This window comes from Numida meleagris, chromosome Z (genome assembly GCF_002078875.1).
Source record: "Numida meleagris isolate 19003 breed g44 Domestic line chromosome Z, NumMel1.0, whole genome shotgun sequence".
Lineage (NCBI taxonomy): Eukaryota > Metazoa > Chordata > Aves > Galliformes > Numididae > Numida > Numida meleagris.
The window spans coordinates 22,796,075-22,817,486 of NC_034438.1; the positions used below are offsets into that span (position 1 = coordinate 22,796,075).

At 39.3% G+C, this 21,412-nt stretch overlaps 1 protein-coding gene across 1 annotated transcript in view; it reads right to left on the reverse strand.

Moving 5' to 3' along the window:
- JMY (junction mediating and regulatory protein, p53 cofactor) overlaps positions 1–21,412 on the reverse strand; it is a 69,620-nt gene that overhangs the window by 33,814 nt on the left and 14,394 nt on the right. Inside the window, exons 2-4 of the mRNA XM_021379780.1 lie at positions 13,026–13,199; positions 2,829–2,979; positions 491–660 (exon numbers count right to left, since the gene is read on the reverse strand). Of these exons, the coding sequence (XP_021235455.1) occupies positions 491–660; positions 2,829–2,979; positions 13,026–13,199 (495 nt within the window). The remainder of the gene's footprint in view (positions 1–490; positions 661–2,828; positions 2,980–13,025; positions 13,200–21,412) is intronic.

A 21,412-nucleotide genomic window follows, 5' to 3' on the forward strand; every position in this document is an offset into this window, starting at 1 on the left:
GTGTTATGGGGGACCACGTCAAAGGCCTTACTGAAGCTGGACATGCCCGAGTTGTCCCATATCAACTCCATTTCTTCTGTATGCCTTATCATAGCTTCCAGAATGATCTGCTCCATGATCTTCCCCAGCACTGAGTTGAGGCTAGTACGTCAGTAGTTTCCTGGGTCATCCTTTTGGACCTTTTTAATTTGAGTGCTATACTGCCCTTTTTCCAGTCACCTGAGACTTCACCTGACTGACATGACTTTTCAAACATCAGAGTGGCTTGGTGATACATCAGCAAATTCCCTCAGGACTCTGCCACACCTACAATGCAATTCCATTTGCTTAGTATGATAGAATGTGGGGAATTAAAATTCAGACTTTCATTATTAAAAATATGAAAAATAATGACTTTCAAGTCTATTGGTTTATTTCTTTCAAGCGCATCATTTGGTTCAATTTTTTTACTGCATGTTTAGTTTTTCTACCTATTGGTATGAAAAATTACCTCCTCTTTTAGTGCATGTTTCTTCTGCTCCAAACAGATTTCTTTAGCACGCATCAGCTGCAAAGTCTCCTTAGAAACTGCATACTGAAGCTTTTCCATACGTTCCACTGCTGCTGCCCATGCTGCCTTACCAAATTTTTTCTGGTCTGCTCGCATTCGGTCATACACAGCTACAGAAGGGAAGAAAAAGGCAGACATTTCATCAGTCTTCTCTTAGATCTCCAATGATTCTACTGTAGAGACTGTTCACATATTTGTATCCAAAACCATACAAAGTTCTCTTAGCAGAGAAGTCATTCTATAGAGTAATAACCTTCATACTTAAGGTTTAAGCATTCTTAGGATTCATGCAAGTATGTAATTAGCTATTTTTTTACCATTATTATAATTCCAATTTCTGTTACTCAGAGGAACTATTCTGAATACACAGTACCTGAATGTCTGAACCACAAGCTCAGAATTTTTTGACTTAAGAAAAATACTGGTTAATGTTACCATGTGGTCTTAAAGTGCATCCCAGATGCCCCCTGCTTCTGAAAGCCTCTACCAACAGCTGCTGAAATCACCAGTTTCCCTTCACAAATTCTACAGCGCAGTCATAAATTTAACACAAATCTGCAGAGTGAAATAAGAATAATTTAAAACAAAAATTTGAGGTTGACCTCAAATGCAATTCAGAAAGAATAATGAATTTAACAAGTCTATTTTTGTTAAACATTGTTTTCTTTTTTTAACTCAAAATAAAGCTTGCTTTATAGGATAATTAGAGAGCAAGGTACAATCTGCCCTAAATATACAGAGATGAACAACAATCTTTTCACAAAGCCTTCAGAGTAGCAATAGTCCCTTGCTTGACTCAGGATTTCTCCTCCTGAGCCCCAGGAAAAAATCTAGGCTAACATATTTCAGATTTTCACCATTTTTAACATACAGAACAATCACATAATACTGATTGCACTTCAATACTGATTGCACTTCGCTTTGCAGAGCAAAAGTCATGGAAGTCACACAACCAAAAAGAGTTGCATTCAGTCCCCAGGTGTCAGAAGATACCAATCACTATTGTTAGATAGTAAATATCTATTTGTTCTCATGTTTTTTTTTCCTCTGTCATCTGTTATTATTTTGCTATGTATGACCTCCTTATGATCAGCAGGTCAAATAAAACAAACAAAAAACAACCTGCACAGCCGTGTTGTACATTTATCAAAAATCTCCAGGCACTTCATTTTCCAGTTTTCCTCCCCACAATCCCGACAGCCATACATGAAAATATTATGTGGAAAAAAAAGGAAAGAAACTGTAAATATGCATTTTTTTTTATTAACTAATGAGGTATTTTACTTGCCACCTTTGTCACATTAAAGAAGAAGCTAAATACACTTAGAATTTGCTCCAGTTAACATGGTTGAAATAGTTTAGTCATTTTTTCAAGTAAGGTGGAGTTTCATGTTAACCTTGAGTTGTCACTGAAATGAGTTGTTTTACAGTGATTGCTTCTCTTGAGGCAGACCTATACAGGGAGATGACAGGAAACCTACCCATCAAAAATGATTTTCTCCCAGGGGTACAGCTCATTCATCTCTTTTCACAATCACTACCACCAAGGCAAAGAAAGAGATGGGAACCTGCAATCAGGCAGGGGAAAGAGTGGGACAAACTTCTGTCAACAGTAGCTCACAGTCAAACTAAAATAGAGAAGGTAAAACCACACCCTCTGGTTTGTTTCTGGTTTTTACACTAATTAATTGATTATTTAGGTTAAAATGATACAAGGATAAGAGCACAAGCAAGCCATATGTCCTTGCTTAACTGCACTGACTCATTTAGTAAAACTGCTGTGAAAGATTTATGTATGAAGACTTTCAAACAGAGCTGCTTCCAGAGTAGTTAAGCTAAGCCGCTGCTTCATGTTTAGAGCTATGAAAAAATTTACTGGAAGACAGTGGAGAAAGGAAAATGAAACTAAGTGAAACGTAATGGACACTTATTATTGTGGTTTGCCATATCCAATGCAGAAGACAGAATCCATCAGGGATTCCGCGTTTCCTAAATCTTCTGCAAATGTAATTGCCACTAATAAAACCCCACTGTGAAGCTCACTGTGAAACTTTGTTTAAAAATTTACATTGTGACTGCTTCTGATGGCATTCTGCAAGGATTTATCTGAGAAAGATTCCAGCATACACAGTAATGAAAACAAATGAGAATGACAACTGCATTTTCTTCATAGAGGATTGATGAAAAGAAAGAAATCACATGGTACAATACAGAACATGATAAACATTAACCCTTGAAGATCTTTTATTTCAAGCATAGGATAATAGAAAATAACTACCTTTCTGTGCTTTAGCTGTTATTTCAAAGTATTTAACTGTAAGATCTTGAATAGAAAGTACAGCCATGTGGGCTTTCCTCTGCCAATCAGCATCTTCTTTCTGCAGACTCTCAATTCTTCTGGGGCCTAGGTAGTCATTCTCTATTGAGATCTGAAAATAAATCAGACCACAGTTAATAATACTGCTAGCTTCTGAACAGTGATCAGTTTCAGTGTGGCTAAGAAGAAACAAAAAACAAAAAGGAGAGAAAACTACCAAGAAAACATCATGGCTTTTATTCAACAGAAAAAAAGAAAAGCGTTTCTTTCTGTTGGAAAAGTACATTTACATTCATGGCTTCATTACTACTCTTACTAGAAGCCTGACAAACTCAAATGTAAACCTGATTTACCAGTAACTTCTCATTAAACACCATATCCTCAAACAACAAACATGCTTTACCCAGGCTTTCTTCCCACCTGGCATATTCCAATCTGAAGTAAGTGAAAGCTCTTAGGTAATAATAAAGATGGAAAAAGGGGATGTCTCGGGATGCTAGGAAATAGTCATCATGTTTTAATGATGACTTAAAACATTATTTCCCCAGTGACTGAGAATTCAAATACTTTTCCCATTCCTAAAATGGAGACAATTTTAATTCAAACTAATAACGATTTGAAGCCAGTAAGGGATCTGGTGTTTCTTTTAAAAATTCAAAAAAATATGTTGCTATCTCTCCCTAACTAGTTTTTGTACACACTTCTTAAAAGCTGAGGTTATCAGCAGTCCAACTGCAAAAAACAGACTGGATATCAAAGTCAGTAAGCATTTACACTGGAACCTGCAATTGCAAAGCCTTAATTCTGAATATTTTTCATCTATATTGGTCAAAAAGATACCTTGCTACTACAGACAAAAATCTCCGAACCAAAACCTCATAGTCTTCTGTGTAACCAGATATTTAACCTGAAGTTCTAATGTCTCAAATATTCATCTCAATTTCATAGAGCTTCAGTCAAAAAGCCATTCGACTCTGTAGTTTTACTACAAACAGTAAGTTTCTAAGTGATTACTCAGGATCTACCTCTGCATATCCACTTATCTCATTTCTTATAGTGACGATCTTTAAAATCAAAAAAATTTATAGATAACTTATATGTAATAGCTCATTTCTCAAGAAATGTTTGAAGTAGTTCAATACAGTATTCTAATCCATTTCATATGTATATTTCATATTTTTAAAAACCCTAAAAAATGTAAGAGGCAAAATAAAAATGTGAACAAATTGTGAGTGACTATTAATTTTTCTAGATAGCTTATAACGTGTAATTCAATGAAGCACATACATATCACAATTTCCACAGGTAATGATTATGAGTAGACAGACAAGAATTTGAAAATAAAAGTCAAACCACAGGTATAAATCAGTGAATGATGACTGGCAGAATTAATGTTTTACACAGAACTATAAAACAAAAAATTTTGAGAAGCAGGATAAAAATAATACAGCTAGAGGCCTCCCTTTAATATTCTTGGGTAGAGATTACGTAATTTGATGTGGAAATCAAAATGGGATCACCAAGTAGTATGAGTAACATTATTGCTAGCCATCATTTCTAAGAGAATAAGAAGCCTCAATATCACATTTCTTAATATTTCTTCATTAAATTTTGCCTGCCAAAACATTATTCACACAAAGCACAGGCCAGAGATTTAGCATTTTCCAATGTCATTATATCTCTGTTCCAGAGATCAAGTATTTACAAGTAACAAAAAGGGGAAACAATTTTTAATTAACTGTGATATCAATTGCATCATCTATACTATCATTCACACTGAGGTTATTCATTTGACAAGGCATAGAAAACCTAAGAAGCCTTTGCTTCTTAGTATTTTCAGTATTTGTGGAAGTATTGATGACCATAAAGATATCCACAACTGGAGACTAGAGTACACTGCTTGCCCCAACAATCATTTGTCACCTATGCCAGTCAAAGGCTTCTGAGGGTCACAGGGACAAACTCAGAATGAGAAAGTACAAGAATAAGAGACGAGAGCCTTGGGAATCAAGAACTCCAAATGAGCTCCTGAAAATTGAGGTTTCTGGGCTGATTCCCGGATTAAGAATCCTCAGCTACACAGACTTCTTTTTGGGATAACGCACTATGGACACTAGCTGCCAGCAGAAGGCCTCTTAGGCCACTCAAGGTGCAGCAGAGGTCAAAAAGATCAAAGAAAATTCAGGGAAGTTGACTGTTTTTCTGTAATGCCAGGAGCTTGGCGTTGAGCAGCCAAAGATACTCTCATGCAAGTGCAAAGAAAGTAATGAGAGGACCTCATTCTGTGGAAAGCAGACTCTGTCAGAGGGACATAAACATCTTCAAGAAACACATCCTGCACTGAATCCTAAAAGACAGGTGATTGCTTCTCCGCTATTTTTTTTTCTATTAGGTTCTTCACTTTCTGGGTAACACCAAACTTTAAAGAGTCTGTTTTGGTCTCTGGTGTCGAGCTGTCTGCCACTTTCCTTCTCCCAGCAGAGCTGGGGTAGACAAACACAGAGGTTTCCTTTCCTGGGCTTGCATGACATGTACCCTGTGGCCACTGTGAGCCTCTCCATTGGCCATGCTCCAATGCTCCCCAGAGAAAAAGCAATCTCTTCTCATCCAGACAGTGCATTCCATCTGATTCAATCTCTCCATCAAGGAACGTAACAAAGAAAAATGAGTTACTGAAAATAAGATACCAATGTCAAAGAAACTACTGTTAGCAATCTTTCCAAAGATGTTAAAATCCTTGAGGTGAGGAAGCAGAGAGAGGTGCTGGGCTCCGCTCCTGGGAACTGAAATCTGCAGCTTAACCTAGCTGTGAATACAGAGAGGATAAGGGAAAAACATATGGCCCATTAAACAGCAACATGAACAGGCCCGTGTGTTTTGAAGACGTTATTATCTATTGTCTCTTTAAAATTCTCTCTCTTTTTATAAACATATCTGTGAAGGCAATAACTGTCATTATGAAACTAAAGGAAGATCTTTTGTGCTACTGCATTCCAACTCTGTTCCCAGTGCATGCACAATATATTTAGGCTTCATTTTCCTCACTGCACATCTCTACTATGCCAGCACCTTTTTGTTCTCATAGTCCATAAAAGAGCACAGGTCATTTTATAGAATAACAGAAATAAAGAGTGCAGCACAGCAGGAGGGGACCTGGCAGTGCTGGTGCCAGCAGCTCAGCATGAACCAGCAGTGTGTCCTGGCAGCCATAAGGGCAAACAGCACCTTCAGATGCATTAACACAGCATAGCCACAGTGACAGGAAGTGCTTTTCTTGTTGTATATAGCACTGGTGTGGCCTCACCCTGAATATTGAGTGCAGTTCAGGGCTCCACAAAATAAAAAGGATGTTAAAGTCCATGAAGGCATCCAGAGAAGGACAACAGAGCTGATAACAGGGCAGGAAAGCATGTGCTATGAGAAGGGGCTGAGGGCACTCAGGTTGTCCAGGAGGCGACCTCAGACCTCAGTGCTCCCTGCAGCTCCCTGAGGAGGGGAAGCAGAGGGAGGTGCTGGGCTCTGCTCCTGGGAACTGATGGCAGGGTGGGAATGGCAGCACGGGAAGTGGCAGGGGAGGGTCAGGCTGGGCATTAGGAAATCTTTCTGTACTGTGAGGGTGGTCAGACAATGAAACAGGCTTCCTAGAGAGGTGGTTGATGCCCTACGCCTGTCTGTATTCAAAAGGCATTGGGCAAAGCTCTCATTAATATGCTTTAACTTTTGGTTAGCCCTGAACTGAAAAGGCAGTTGGACAAAATGATTTTTGTATGTCCCTTCAAAATGAATTATTTTATTCTGATTTGTATCATTAAAGTGACTATTGTCAGTGTAAGATACAACTATGAGAAGACACCAAAGAACTGAAATGGACAGTGGAAAAAACCAACTACAAAGTGCTGTCATTACGTAACTGACACTTCTTGTAAATCTGCTTTTGATTCAGTGACAAAGATTTTAGTTAGAAAAACTAATTTTACTTCCTCATTTGGACTCGAAGTCCTGGAGAAAGTGTAGTGAGATGAGATCTTTTCTTCCCTCTTACACAACTAGACCACATATCCAATTATAGAATTATTTAGGTTGGAGAAGACCCTTGAAGTCATCACGTCCTATCCTACAACTAACTACTAAGTCCACCACTGAATATGTCCCAGTGTGCCACACCTATATGTTACTTAAGCGCCTCCAGGGCTGGTGACTCCACCACTTCCCACACAGACTGTTTCAATCCCTAAGCATATTTCCACAAAGAAATCCTTGTTGATAGCCAATCTAAACCTCTTCAGATGCAAATTGAACCATTTCCTCATACCTTAAGTTTCCTACTAATAACCATTTTCTCAAAAAGCACATTTCAGCAAACTCTTCCTTAAAAATTGTGTTCATTTTGAGAAGAATCAAGGTAAAAGTCTCAAGGTAAAACTGCCTAAGATAAAATTTATTTTTTTCCTAAAGATGAATTTTCTTTTGAAGGCTTTCATATTTTTCAAGCTTTATTTCAGATTATGCTTTGAAACTAAAAAAAAAAGAATATTTTTTATGGCTTTCTCAAAAGTGATTATCAGAAAGCACACAAAAAAGGAAGAAAATGCAGAAGCCTTCAGCACATCATGACAATGCTTACTCCCATTTGCTATTTTTCAGAGTAACAGAACACAAAAACATGTTACTACACCATATAGATAAGCATCATAAAGAAAACTAATTCATTCTTCAGAGGAATGAATCTAAAATAAGGTCCTGAGTTCAGCCTGTGAGCAAGCAAGAAGGAAAGGGACAGACAAGAATCTTCAACTGGAATATGCATTTTTCCATGGAAAAGTTCACAGATGCTGCTCTAATGTTACACCTTTTTTCCCCCCCTTTAAAGAGAATAAAATAAGTTTACTGAGACACTAGAAACAGGCCTGCAACTGCAACTATAGGATTTTGTTAAGTTTTCTGCAATATATATCACCTAAGTAGAAAAATATTCCTCAATGCTCTCAAATATTTTCCATCTGTGATTGAAGACAGCTAGGAAAATAATGGAGGAGATTGGCATAAAATAGACTTAGTCCAGGTCATATTTATAGCTTAGGCAAGGATCTGTTATACACCTCTCAAGCTCCCTTTGTTATATCCCTAGACAGAATTGCAATAGGCAGAAAAGGAGAAAAAACACAAGATGTAACAACAGCAGGCCATTTAACTATAAAAACAAAAAAAAATAAGTTGAGGGAGCACTACACATAGCGAAGGTGACATAAAAAAAAGGAAAACAGCTTCATACATAAAAGATAATTTCACCTTCACCCCTTAGCTACCTTTCAGACTCCAACAGGCAGGAATGACTAATAGAAACTGCAGCACTCTGGATATAGAAACATGAAAACATGCATTTCAGTTTCCTCATCCACTCAGGGATAAAGTTAGTCTCACAGGTTTTAATTTAACTATACTCCCAGCTAGTTAAATAATAGCTCAGCACTATTTCCCAAAATATGTTCTAATTTTGTATGTGCAGCCCCAAATATGTTACGTGAAAGCATTCAGCTTTAAAATTGGCTTTACAGCTTAACAAGTTTTATCCTAATGAATACTAGAATGGACTTTAATGTTAATACATCCAAACCAACCTAGATCGGAGGGCTTAAAGTCCTCAACATATCTGACACCTAGGACTACCAATACAAACTACAGAGTTTTAGACTTTCTGTATCAATATACAGGAGAATGACAGATGTCAATAAAGACATCAGCAGTAAATGCAGTAACATAAAAGCAAATAAGATATTAATACATACAAAAAGAAGACTAAAGAAATCATCATTGAACTGCAAATTGCAGTGGTGAATGTTTTTTCTAGAACTATGGAGAACGTTGAAAAACTAAGTAGTATTCAGAAAAGGAAGTCATAAAAGATTAAAGGTTTGGCAAAAGTAAATATTAGGATTACTCAACTGTTGAGGTTTCTTCTTTTCCAGACACATGACAATATCTACAAGGGAATGTTAAAATTGCTAAATTAAGTTAAAAGATTTTATACTGGCAATTGATAGGATTACAGTTGTTTATTTTGCCTTCCCTCTACTTATCCTTCATGTGTCATATAATTTTAACTGTATTTCAACTTCATTGACTGAGTTCCAGGCTGAAAAAAAGTTCTGAAAAAAAATTTTCTGGTTACTTGAAAATGTTTAAGCAAATGACCTCAAGTGTTTAAGCAAGTGGTTTTAGAGTTTCAGAAAGTTGTAGATTGCTTTTGTGGATGAAAAAGATTGGATGTATTTCAATCTTCAGAGAAAAAAAGGCAACAAAATATGAAGCACATGTGCATCAAGAATTCATCAAGATAAGGTGGACAATTTTAATATACAGATACACTGAATAAAAGTAAAATAATAAGAACGCTTAGACAAGAAAAAATCTGAAAGAATACATATAAATTCCCAAGAAATGGATTAATGCAAGTAACTGCAGTAACCACAAATAAAGCCAGCAAAGATCATGAAAGCTGTAAAAGCTTGTTTCAGAGCACTACTGAAAAAGAAGTACTAGACTTAAGCCTATCTACAGATTCATATAAACTTAGACTTGTAAAATGTACATAATGATCCAGTTTGAAGAGCTTCTTCAAAGATCTTTGAAGACCTTCTTAAGCCCTTCTCCCTGCCTTTCATACCCAGCTAAACATTGCTGCAAAGTTTATACCCTATTTGTTTCTCCTTCCCCGTCTTCAGCCCAGCAGAAGAAAAAAAAAAAACAACCATGCATCTCCAGTTCATACCCTCCTTTACTGTTACTGCTACAGCAACACAATCTGGTATTTTATGCATGTTCATAGACCTTCCAGGTTTTCATCAAGATGTCTTTCTAAAAATGCACACTAGATCTGGGTCCTTCCTCACTCCTTCCACTAGTACCTTATTCTTAGGTCAGATATGAGGCTGGCCTGTAATTACCAGTAACAGTCGGGGGAAAAAAATAAATAATAATTAAGACACATGGTATGGACAGAGTGATACCTCCCAGCTTCTGTCACTGAACAGCTTAGAGGCTTCTTGAACTGATGGCTAATCTGAATCACTGTTAATAGCCAATGATGGACCCACCTCTTTCTGGAACATGTATATACTTAGCGTCCATAATTAAACTGGAAACTATTGCCAGGTAATGGCACAAGAGTATGTGAGGCGTGTTTAATAGGAGCTCAGGATTTTATTTCTTTTTTCCTTTGTTTGCACGCTGTTTAGAAATGCCACAAGTTTGTTGACAGAGTCCTTGATTTCATGTGTGCGTGTAAGAAATAGTGAAATAAATCATCCAGTATTTCCTTTCCTATAACATTAATGATTTTCAGAAACATTTCTTATATTTATTGCGTGCTTTGAATGACAAAAATAAAGCAGTCTGATTAATTTGAGATTGCTGGTATGGAAGTACCTTTACCATCCTTACTGCCATTTTGCAACTGTTCTGATTCTACAGTATCTTTGGGAGACAGAGAAACTAAATCTTCAACATTCAGGATGTGAGTATACATAGATATAATCAGAAGTATAATGCTATTTTCTAATTCTTTTCCCCCTCTAGTAATTTAAAATTTTCCTTTCATCTTTAAGAATACTGAATGGCAAGCTGTTTTCTGAGAACTGAGATAATTCTCATACGTTTTTCTTCAGAAGTAATAGTTAAGTGCATACAAATGTACATGTATACTCTCACACGTTTTTGTACATGCATTAGTTTTCGCCTGTTGACAACTTCATCTGTCACTTTATTATCCAATCCTGCGTTTTGTAAGAGAAGATCCCCAAAAAAAGGTTTTTGGCATTTTCTATATACCTTATCAGTCAATTTTACAATTGAACATACAAGCAGTTTGTATTCTATTCATGTTGCATATAGTCAGATATAAGTGATTGAATACATGTTACAGTGTTGTAGTCAGCAATCTCACGCAAAGAGTTCAAGTTCCTCACCACTTCAGGTGCCCAGCTCTAACAAGCCTCTACTGTGCGCACAGAACATGGTGTTTCTCCCTTCTCTCCTGGAGGCTTGCCTCTCACTTAACTTTTCAGAGTAACAGCAGAAATTCAACACCCAGATACAGTTCTTAAATTTTTTTATGTTTTGCACTGAAAGGACACTAACCCCTGTTTTCAAGGACTATAGGTAAACCAACTCATTTTTTCCTAATCTTATTCTGAAAACAGACAAAAATAGACTGATTAAAATACTTATTAAAAAACCCAAATTCATAAACAGAACCAAACCAAAACACAAATAATGCCTTCATTACAGAAGGCACAGATAATCTTGACCAATATTCGTATTCAGGCATAATTATCCTTGCAATTTATTCTTTTCATTTTAGTGACTCCTTCCACAGGCTCTGCCTTTCTTACATCTAAACTTTTTTCTCCTTGTCAGTATTTAAACAGTGTGTGTTCATAGTTCTCATTAACTGAGGTAGAAAGCATCAAAAACACTTGCGTTATGCATGAAAATGAAGCTAACCCCCACCGTAATGGTTTATAGAAACCTAGAGATCGTTGTTCCATTACTTAGCCTTCCAGAAACACATATGTGGCAAGTTAACACAAACCATCTCAAGCACAAGTTCTATTTATAAATGAATTCATCCACATCCTAGCTACCCAGTGTAATATATATATTTTGTCATCATAGATACAAGTACCGCCTTCTCTCAAACAATGAAATGAAAAACAAGAGATGGCATCTTTCTCAACCACATAATACAGATGACCAAGTTTTATAACTCAAAAATTGCCAAGTTAGGAAGAGAATTTAATGTCCGTTAAATGCATCTACATATGAATAAAGTAATATGCCACAGAATATGCCTCTTTAGCTTACCAAGGTTGTTATTTCACAAAAAGGGGAAAAAAAAGACTTTTTTTAAACCTAAAATCTAAGAAATCACTGAAGTTAAAACTAGAAAAGGCTCCTAATGCATGTTACACCTGGAATACAAATACTTGTCTCCTCTTTTCAAGAGCAAAAAATGAAGTATTAAAAAAAACTCCTGTTATACAAATTGAAAAAAAAAAAAGGAACCTTCATCATGCTTTGAAAAAGGATTGTGTATTGTTCATAATCTTGAACAGCATAATAAAGCCAAAAAAAATTTGAACTCTGTGCATCAGCATTTATAATGCTGTGGAAAAACTCACTTCCAGTTGAAACATCATTGTGAAAAATTTGCTTTTAGACACAGCAACGGCTCAAAGTAAAAGTAGTTGGAGAATCTTAAATCCTCTTGTCTCTTTCCCTCATTCTATACTCAAATATAGAGAAAAACACTCTTGTCTTTAATTCAAAGTAGTAAAATCAACATCGGCTAGCTGAATAAGGTACCAAGCTCAGACAAATTGACATTTGCAATACAGACTAAACAAAATAGGCCCATTTTAGCCCCTATGTCACAATACGTATTTTAAAAGACTCAGTGGGCTGTAGTCTAATCAACTGCATAGAAACTATGGTTTCTATGTACTTCTGCAATGCAATAAAGACAAAGTCTGTTCCTTTTAGTTAAGTACTTAAATGAGTCTAAAGATATTAGAATTTTTATTTTTAGGTGAAACACGTGTTATAAAAAACAGATCTATCAAAATAGTATTCTTTAGCTGGTTATAATCCTTTAGCTCTTACAAAAATCCACTATTAAGTTTTACAACAAACTAAATACTTTTAACACACTTCTACGTTTAAGTGTTTCACACCATAAGATTAGAATCTACTGACTCCTAACAGTTTATCAGATTACCTCAGAAAACTAAAGTGAAACGTAACTTCCCACAGAACCTTGTAAAACAATTAACAATTAAAAAGACACTGTGCAACACATTTCTGTTTATATTTTCTGTATTAGTATGCCTCCATAATATATTTTTTTCAATTTCACCAGCTAAATTCAACAATGAATTTAAAGAGTTTACCATAGAAATGTACAAATTAAACAGGTAATGGTTAAGTCACCAGTCAGAGATGTCCTCACTCTACAAATGCACTCCTCTGAATAAAGGAATGAGAACAGTTAGTGGAGAAACCATCACTACATATACTGCATAATAAAAGTACTAGTTAATAAACAGTAAATAAAAAGTATGATTTCCCCATGAATTAGAAGTTCAGGTGCATTTCCCATACCTTTATTTGTTGTCTTCTAAGCATTGCAAGTTCTCTCATATCTCGGAATGGTTGTAGTAAGTACTGGTATAGCTCTGTGGTAGCTTCTGTAAGACTGCTGTAGGCTTCATCTTCCATTTGATACAGTTCAAGCAGCTCTACCATGCTTTCTGTGTTCTTGTGTTTTTCCAGCAGCTGAAAAAAAAAAAAAAAAGGATGCCAATTTTAATGAATGTATCCAAAATTCCTGCTGAAAGCAATAGTAGTTTAAAAAACACTTTTAGCCCATCTCTTCCCTCCTCCAAAAATCCTCACTCGGACATACCAAATAAAACAAACCTCAGTTCCCCACTCACATCTTGAACTTAGACAATCAGATATGATCACTTCTCTGATCACCTTAACTCAAAACTTGTGGCATTCCTATTGATTTTTTCTCTTCAAAACTCACCATAAATAATAAATGAGAGTACAAAGAGCACAAGCAGCAACGTTCATCAGATATGCTACTTCACATGTTTCCTACTTTCAAGAGTAGTGGGAGGAATAATGGGAAGAGAAAAGTAAATCAAAAGAAATCAGATTCTAAGCTTCCTAGCTCGCCTGTTACTTTGTACCACACAGCTTTATTACATTAATGTTGCTCCAGACACAGATAGAAATCTACATGAAACAAAACAGTGATCTCCATTTTACCCTAGATACTTCAGGCATAAAGTTCAAATGCAGAGTTTCTATTAGATATTTTTAACAATGAAATTATAAATGTATTAAAAGCTTTTAATAAAAACCTTTTCCTTTTTTTTTTTAAGCATATGTTTTACTTCATGTAAGGAGACGTCCCGTCCATTCCTCCTTTCAGATCTTCTGAAATGGAAAATTGATTCATTTTTACAAATTTGCTGCAATGTATGTTTTTAATTTATATGTTTGCTTTGCATCTATTTTGGGCATTTGTCTCAACAAACCTCACATGTTGCTGGAAATCTTTTACTGTTTCCAAAAATAAGTTCAACTATTTAGCTACTACTGATCTCATACAGACATGTGGAGTAATCGATGTATTTACAAAGTCAAGATTATCTGAAGTAAATTCCTCCCTTATGTAACTTTCAGACCCTGAAAGTCAGTCTCTTGTTCTTGCTATCACCACCTCAAAAGCATGTATTCACAGTCCAAGTTTAACTAAACTTAACATAGATTAGGAAACAATAGAATAGCCATTTTGTATCTTCTCTGTGTTTGCTCAAGCTGGATGCTCAACGTACGAGAAATGTTTGCTGTATACTCAACTGCATCAAGTATGAATACTGGAAAACAAAATAGAGGGAACTGCAGATGAGAAACCAAATCTTTGATCAATAGTTCTTTGGCATCTGACTCATCTTTATCCCAGAACTGTCAAAAAACATCTTTTCACCGCAGTAATCTACTCTGTTCCATTATTTATATTATTCTGCTGTGTTTGTTACCCAAATGAAAAAAACAATATTTTCTCTGTAATACAAATTTTGCATCTGATGATCCCCACCACCCTACCTCAGTTTCCTCTGAAACTCTAAATATTGGACAAGATTAGAAACAGGAAGCAGAGAGGCTTGTAGAGGCTTAATTTGCTTGTTCATCATTGAGATGACTGACAGATGACAAGCCAGAAAAAGTTTTCCCTCAGCAAGACTTGTTGGAGATGAGAGGTCTGGAAGACACTTCAGAACAGTGGTGATGTTTCTCATCAGCAATATGACAATTTGTTGTTTCTCCTGAACAGTTTCACCTCAGAAATGGCTCCTGCTCCAGGCTCATTCACTATGCCCTTCTGCTTCCTTCCAGCAGCATGTAATATCCTGTGGTGTTCAAGTTCTCAGTGAGGGTACTGGGTTGTGTTTTGTGGTTTGCAGTCTATAAAGCTAATGTTTTATGTACATTCTGGGCTAAACACGCGTAATTTAAACTCCACCTGTAGGGACAGATTTTTTCCTTTAGAGATGACTCTTCAGACCTTTGTAATAGTTCTGGTATTGTGGAAGGCAGTCAAAGCTTTGCAGAACTCAGACTAAAAAGGTGCCAGGAAATGAAGGCTCATTTCAAATTTATGATCATCCATACAGTGCAAAGACATTTCAGGATGCTAGCAGCATGTATCTACTTACAGTGTTAGTCGTTCAGAGAAAATTCTATAAATGGAAATGGGATTGATAACTGTACAGGAACTGCTGAGTCACAGCCTGAACCACTAATTGAGCACCTGGAGGAAAGACCCAGTCAGCTCTGGGAGCACAGGTGAAGGCAGTTCACTGTGTGACCAGAAGGGGTGGAGCCTGGCCTCATTTAAGGGCTGACTGCCACCAAGGAAAGAGATCCCTCCATCGTGGAAGCTTCTCCTTGTGAATCCAGAATCTTCTGATGCAGGTAAGCAATCTACTTCCCTTCCTTTGCAGCACCTTTCTATCGTTCTGGTCCTTCCACCCCTTTTGTAACACCTTTTCCATCATGTTGATCTTTCCAATTGCTACAGTAACATAACGAGGTATCCTGACACTCATGTACATAGATAGAATAAGTAAACAGGCTCAATTTCAGGGCCTTGTCCACATCCAGTTTCATTCGGTCTGCTGCTGGGATTCCTCTAATTCTATGTCTAGAGATGCTCCCCAGCTTATTCAAAATACCCAACTCCCAAGGAGTTAACTCTTAAAAATAAATACAAGCAAGGCAACATTATTCACAGAACACATATTATTGTCTTAAATTATTAACACAAGGTAAGTAGCCTTTCTTCATTCCTACAGCAACAAATCATACATGCTGCATGTCCTGTGCCTAACAAAAACCTTTTTTGAATGAAAATGGTGATGCAATTTCCACGTAATTAAAGTTTCAATAAGAAGACAAAACTGGAAAGCTGATTCCGAAACAACCAAATACCACCTTCTTTGATTCAGACCGAAGAGCTATTAAATTCCTCCCTGGAGCCTGGGTCAGGGATATCTCTAGAAAACTCCCCAGTCTGATCCACCCCTCTGATTATTATCCTTTATTAATAGTTCAGGCTGGCAGCAATGAAACTGCTGACAGAAGCCTGAAACTTATCAAAAATGACTTCAGGGGACTAGGGCGGTTAGTTCAGGGAATAGGAGTACAGGTGGTATTTTCTTCTATCCCTTCAGTGACAGAGGACACTGAGAGGGGCAGGAAAACCCATCTCATAAACACATGGCTGAGAGGCTGGTGCAAATGCAAGAATTTTGGGTTCTTTGATCATGGGGCAGTCTACTCGGTACCAGGCCTGAGGTCTGCTGATGGGTCTGTCCTGTCTCAAATGGGGAAACGCATCCTTGCCCAGGAGCTGGCAGGGCTTATAGAGAGGGCTTTAAACTAGAGAGGAAGGGGATAAAACCAGGCCTGCAAGAGCTGCCCCTAGGGGAGCATCAGGATTAGGAGTGGGGCAAGGGGCTCAGCTGAAGTGTGTCTATGCCAATGACTGCAGCATGAGCAACAAACAGGAGGAGCTGGAAGCCATCGTATGGCAGGCAAACTATGACTTAGTTGCCATTACGGAAACATGATGGGATCGCTCCCATGACTGGAGTGCTGCGATGGATGGCTACAAGCTCTTCAGAAAGGATAGGCAAGGAAGGAGGGGTGGTGGCTCTCTATGTTAGAGAGCGTTTTGATGTTATTGAGCTTGCAACTGGGGAAGATAATGTTGAATCTCTATGGTTTAGGATCAAAGGAAAGGCTGACAAGGCAGACATCCTGGTGGGGGTCTGTTATAGACCGCCTAACCAGGATGAAGAGACAGATGAGGTGTTCTATAAACAGCTGGCTGAAGTTGCACGATCGCCAGCCCTTGTCCTCATGGGGGACTTCAACTTCCCAGCTATATGCTGGAAATACAACACGATGCAGAAGAAGCAGTCTAGGAGGTTTCTAGAGTGTATGGAAGATAACTTCCTTCTGCAGCTGGTGAGAGAACCTACCAGGGGAGGTGCCCTGCTAGACCTGCTGTTCACAAACAGGGAAGGTCTGGTGGGAGATGTGGAAGCTGGGGGCTGTCTTGGACATAGCGATCATGAAATGGTAGAGTTCTCAATTCTTGGTGGAACCAGGAGAGGGGACAGCAAAACTGCTACCTTGGACTTTCAGAGGGCAGACTATGAATTGTTCAGGAGACTGGTAGGGAGGGTCCCTTGGGGTTCAGTCTTAGAGGGTAAAGGGGTCCAGGAAGGCTGGTCGCTCCTCAAGAAGGAAGTCCTAAAGGTGCAGGAATGGGCTGTCCCCTTGAGCCGCAAGATGAGCCAGCAGGGAAGGAGACCAGTGTGGATGAACAGGGCTTTTCCTGAGGCTCCAGGAAAAATAGAGAATCTACCTCCTGTGGAAGAAGGGACAGGCAACTCGGAGAGAGTACAAAGAGGTTGTTAGGATGTGCAGGGAGAAAATTAGAAAGGCAAAGGCCCAGCTCAAACTCAGCTTGGCTGCTGGGATAAAAGGGAACAAGAAACTCTTTTACAAACATATTAACAGTAAGAGGAGGACCAAGGAGAATCTCCATTCTTTACTGGGCACGGCTGGGAATGTGGCCACTGAGGACAATGAAAAGGCTGAGGTTCTCAATGTCTTCTTTACGACTGCCTTTAAAAGCCAGACCAGTTGTCCTCAGAGTACTCTACTCTCTGACCTGGAAGTCTCGGATGGGGAGTGAAATAAACCCCCCATGATTCAGGAGGAAACTGTAGGAAAACACTTGGACACAGGGTCACCCCGACAGTCGGCAAAGGGAAAAGACGAACCCCCGCCCGTGTGGGAAGCAGCAACTCAGTGTGAGTTCAAATAGCTTCATTTTATTAGGGCAGCAGCCCTCTCTTATATAGCACACTTGTTTACAAGACAGGTGCCCCACACATATCAAAACAAGATAGGTGTCCCACAAACATCAAAAGTGTCTCACAAGAAAGTGTCTCAAAATGATATCATTTCCCAGGCTATTTTAGAGCACAGCACCTACTGTTAATTAAAGCACTACAAGCAGTAAATTCCACACATACACAGCTTACTACTTATCTAAGGTCATACCGTAAATCTTTGAGAAAAGTCAGCTACGCGGTACCAGGCATGTAATGTTTCCCAACAGAAACAGTCAGAGACCTACTACTCCACCTGGACTGCCACAAGTCCATGGGGCCGGATGAGATCCACCCAAGAGCTGGTGGAGGAGATAGCCAAGCCACTTTCCATCATCTGTCGGCATTCCTGGTCAACTGGAGAGGTCCCAGAAGACTGGAGACTTGCCAGTGTGACTCCCATCTACAAGGGAGGATCTGGGGAACTACAGGCCTGTCAGCCTGACCTCGGTGCCAAGAAAGGTTATGGAGCAGATTGGCCTGAGGGAGATCATGCGGCATTTGCAGGACAACCAGGGGATCAGGCCCAACCAGCATGGGTTTGTGAAAGGCAGGTCCTGCTTGACCAACCTGATCTCCTTCTATGATCGAGTGACCCGCCTGGTGGATGAGGAAAAGGCTGGTGATGTGGTCTACCTAGACTTCAGCAAAGCCTTTGACACTGTCTCCCACAGTATTCTCCTGGAGAAGCTGGCAGCTCGTGGCTTGGACAGGTACACTCTTTGCTGGGTAAGGAGCTGGCTGGAGGACTGGGCCCAGAGAGTGGTGGTGAATGGAGTTAAATCCAGCTGGCGATCGGTCATGAGTGATGTTCCCAGGGGTCAGTGCTGGGGCCTGTCCTCTTCAATATCTTTACTGATGACCCGGATGAGGGCATTGAGAGCACCCTCAGTAAGTTTGCAGATGTCATGGTTTTGTGATTTTCGATTATTGGTACTCCACATCATAACATCATGTAGTGAATGTACCTGGTTCTCAGAAGAGAAGGACTACTACAGTCCCCACGGTACTTTGCTCCTATGTTACCATTTCCAGCTGGAGGGAAAAGATAAAAGCTCTCAGTATAAAAACTTGCAGATCACGAGACCTCGTCCCTTTTTCCGCTGTCTCTCGTCTTGGCAGCACCTCGCTCTCCGGCCGTCTTATTGTCGGTAGTAGAGTAAGGCCTACCTTGATTTTGGGACATTCTCTCTCTCTGTATTGGATTTATCAGCTTAAATTGTAATTATATTGTATTATAGTGTGTTGTTTTGCATTCCGATATTTTATTTAGTAAATTAGTTTTGTTTCTCCTCAGATTGTTGCCGCTGTTCTTTGCTCTCAGGGCCATCTCCCTACCCTTTTTCCCCTTTCCCCTTTTCCCGGGACGTGGGCCCGTGGGTCCCCCGTCCCCTTCGTCACGGAATCGGGCCTAACGCCCGTAAACCGTTGACAGCAGACAACACCAAGCTGGCAGGAAGTGTCGATCTGCCTGGGGGTAGAGAGGCCCTACAGAGAGATCTGGACAGGCTGGATCACTGGGCTGAAGCCAATGGGATGAGGTTCAACAAGACCGAGTGCCGGGTAATGCACTTTGGCCACAACAACCCCAGGCAGCGCTACAGGCTTGGGGCAGAGTGGCTGGAAGACTGTGTGGACGAAACAGACCTGGGGGTATTGGTTGATGCTCAGCTGAGCATGAGCCAGCAGTGTGCCCAGGTGGCCAAGAAGGCCAATGGCATCCTAGCTTCTATCAGAAATAGTGTTGCCAGTAGGAGTAGGGAAGTAATTGTCCCTCTGTACTCAGCACTGGTGAGGCCGCACTTCCCAGTACTGCGTCCAGTTTTGGGCCCCTCACTCCAAGAAAGACATGGAGGCCCTGGAGCATGTTCAGAGGAGGGCAACGAAGCTGGTGAGGGGTCTGGAGCACAGGCCTTATGAGGAGCGGCTGAGGGAGCTGGGATTGTTCAGTCTGGAGAAGAGGAGGCTCAGGGGAGACCTCATCGCTCTCTATAACTACCTGAAGGGAGGTTGTAGTGAGCTGGGGGTCAGCCTTCTCTCTCTTGTAACTAGTGACAGGACGAGGGGGAATGGCCTCAAGTTGCACCAGGGGAGATTTAGGCTGGACATTAAGAAACACTACTTTTCTGAAAGAGTGGTCAGGTGCTGGAACAGGCTGCCCAGGGAGGTGGTGGAGTCACCGTTCCTGGAGGTGTTCAAAAAACATTTAGATATAGCGTTGAGAGACATGGTTTAGTGGGGTTATTGGTGGTAGGTGGATGGTTGGACTGGATGATCTTGTAGGTCTTTTCCAGCCTAGCTAATTCTACGATTCTATGGTTCTAAATAGGGATATTCTTAAAAACCAGCAGGAAAGTTACCTGCCTGTTAGCACAGGTTACAGGTAGCCAGCCTCATTACACAGACCTGCCTATTAACATGTTCTTATAAAGGCTCATTCAGTCTGCATTTGAGAGGAAAAAACATTTAACCTCTTACAAACATTGCGAATCAGCTCAAAAGCACATCTACAGTTTGTTCCATCGGATCAACACCATAAAACCACTGTCTCAAATTTCACTTGAGTTAAAAGCTACACGAGGGAAAGAAGAGACTGAAGAAGTATGAAATATCCAGTTTTGGAAAAGAAAAACAAACAACACAAATGCATTTGAAGTTACAGTTATGATATGCACAGTTTAAGGGTATAGGGAAGGGTCAAAATACTCTCTCTCCTTTTTTGGAACCGATGTGATTACCACACTCTTCACCAATGCAGCGAGGCATGATAGCTTATATTCTCCTAGTAGACATGGTCCAGTAACATCAAAGAGGAGCAGAGGCTGGTTTATCACTACCAGTCCTAAAGGGGAGTGCAGACAGATGTCATTAGCTGTACTCTCCCATTCTGCTCTACAGCACAATCTGAGGGAGGCTTTCCTGTCCAGGAACCAAGTCAGATGAAGTTGTTTTTTAAGCTGGCTGCCATCCAGACAGTATTTAGACTATCAGATAACATTAATGCTAGGTCTAGCACAGAATCCACTGAATTAATAATGTCATAAGAAAAACCTGGCCCTCCAACAGTCTCACAGGTAGTTTAACTGTGCATGTTCCAGTTTTCACACAGGAAGTATCTAAAGAATCTAATTTCTATTTTAGAAATATGAGAACTCAGCTATTACCTTTTTGTAAGAGACATTAACTAAGCTGGCCAAATGCCTAAACCAGCGAGGCACCTTAAAATTGTACCTTTTCCAAACTGTTAGTATAAAATAAATGAACAATTCCTGTGGCATATTTTACGTCCCGCTGATAGTTAATTCTTAACACAGACATTCAGTGTTACCATTCATTTACTTTCACCACCTCAGTATGAATATTTTTACTTTCACAATTTTTAGAAAAAGATATAATTTAATGAAGTGGGTGGAGGAGAGCAGAATAATATCCTGTACAGGCCTGACAAGTGCAATAACCATTCAATACTGTATTTATTTTAAGAATGATGTTTCACAGATGTTATAT